The sequence below is a fragment of the Terrapene carolina genome, unplaced genomic scaffold, assembly GCF_002925995.2.
Source record: "Terrapene carolina triunguis isolate 2854851 unplaced genomic scaffold, T_m_triunguis-2.0 Scaffold511, whole genome shotgun sequence".
NCBI lineage: Eukaryota > Metazoa > Chordata > Testudines > Emydidae > Terrapene > Terrapene triunguis.
The window spans coordinates 1084009-1086149 of record NW_020664862.1 but is presented as its reverse complement, the minus strand read 5'-3'; the positions used below and the strand labels follow the sequence as shown (position 1 = coordinate 1086149).

Here is a 2141-nt window from a genome sequence, read left to right as displayed (position 1 = left end):
GGGCCAAGAGATTAGCAGGATTCAAAGAGGGACGGGATGTTTATAAAGGTTACCAGAAAATCCAATTACAGTAGTTGTTGTTTTTAAAGTATTCAAAGGGCTCTAAACCCTCCTGATTTACACCAGAAAATATGTCTAACTAGTGCAGTGGTTGTCAAACTGTTGTATTGGTGTCCCCTTTCACGTACCAAGCCTCTGAGTGCAACCCTCCTTATAAATTAAAAACTTTTTTATATATTTAACACCATTATAAAAGCTGGAGGCAAAGCAAGGTTTGGGGTAGAAGTTAACAGCTCATGATGCCCCATGCAGTAACCTCTGGACTGCCTGAGGGGTCCCGACCCCCACTATGAGAACCCCTGAACTAGTGTATGTTGGGGGAAACTTTTCCTAGGAGCTGGTTATATCATATCTGCCTATTGCAGGGCTTCTTCCACCTTCCTCTGCAGCATCTGGAACTGGCCACTGGATACTGGGCTAGATGGACTGCAGGTCAGATCCATTCTGGCAGTGATACTGGGCTAGATGGACTGCAGGTCAGATCCATTCTGGCAGTGCTTGTCTTCCTATCAGTGGTATAAATCTAAGACTATGTTTTTGCTGATCTTCCTTGAGCTCCTGGGGGACACTAGACTTTCACTGAGGGGAGAATGATGTCTAGTTAAATATCATCTAGTCTCCTGTTGTTTTTCCTTTCAGGAAAGAAAGCTCAAAACTCCTCGGACCTGCCCGGTACATTATGTCAGGTGTCAATGACACCAAATTCAACTCTGCAGTGTTCCTTCTCACCGGGATACCTGGTCAGGAAGACGTCCATCTCTGGATCTCTATCCCCTTCTGCCTAATGTATGTCATTTCGATAGTAGGCAATTCAGTCATTCTGTTCATTATAAAAACAGATCCAAGCCTCCATGAGCCTATGTATATTCTCCTTTTCATGTTGGCCGTCACAGATCTTTGCTTATCGATATCCACCATACCAACAATGCTGGGCATATTCTTGTTTAACTCTAGGGAGATCAGCCTCAATGCCTGTTTTGCCCAGCTGTTCTTCATCCACTGGCTTCAATGCATTGAATCCTCTGTGCTCTTGTTGATGGCCTTTGACTGCTTCATCGAGATCTGTAACCCACTGAGATATGCTGCCATCTTAACCCTGCCAAGAATAGCCAAGATGGAACTGGTGTTTGTGCTAAGAGCGGTGGCCGTAACATTTCCCCTCCCTTTTCTCCTGAAACGGTTCCAATACTGTAAAGCCAATGTCCTCTCCCATTCCTACTGCCTGCACCAGGAGGTCATGAAGATGGCTTGTGCGGACATCAAAGTGAACGACATCTATGGCTTATCTGTTACACTCATAACTATGGGGTTGGACTCGCTGCTCATCTTCCTCTCTTATGTGATGATCTTCAAAACGGTGCTGAGTGTCACGTCCCACACAGAGTCCCTCAGGGCCCTAAACACCTGCGTCTCCCACCTCTGCGCCATCTTGCTGTTCTATATACCAGTGATTGGTCTGGCTGTGATACACAGATTCGGAAATAGCTCTTCTCACTTGCTTCAGGTTGTCCTGGGCTATATCTACCAGCTGGTTCCGCCCCTGATAAATCCAATTGTGTACAGTGTGAAAAGTAAACACTTTCGTGCGAGGATAATCAGAGCATTCATCAAGTGAAGGGTCAGTTAATCATCCGGTTCCAGTGCTGGTGACACAGGAGATGAAAAAAATGGTCTATGGCCACCTAGTCCACTCTGGATCCTCTTCTCCCGACACCCCTCCCTCTGCCCCATCTCTTCCCCCAAAGCCAACCCCCCTGCTCCTCCTCTTTATTTGAGGCTCTGTCTCCTCTCCAGGCTGGAAGCCATAACCAGGCCTTGGTAATAGCTGCCCAGAGTACCAGAGCAACTGAGAGGAGTCACATACCCTCCCACTGCTCTGGACAGGAGGCTTGCGGGCCTGAGATAAGCCTATGTCATTGCCCCAAGGATGTACTACCCAGGGAAGGTGGAGAATCCTGGGCTACCCACAGCGACCTGGGCTCCATGGGTAGCTCTTACCACAGTCCAGCTCTGGCCTATCCAGGGAGCAGAGCCTTGGAGAAATGGAGGAGAATGGGGCAGGGCCTACTGGGAAGTAATGG

The 2141-nt window shown here is 47.9% G+C and overlaps 1 protein-coding gene across 1 annotated transcript; it reads left to right on the top strand.

Moving 5' to 3' along the window:
- The first annotated feature begins 739 nt into the window (after positions 1 to 739).
- Positions 740 to 1675, top strand: LOC112115635 (olfactory receptor 51G2-like). The gene has a single exon (XM_024212766.1). It carries the CDS (start codon positions 740 to 742, stop codon positions 1673 to 1675), a length of 936 nt encoding a protein of 311 aa, XP_024068534.1.
- The last annotated feature ends 466 nt before the right edge of the window (positions 1676 to 2141 follow it).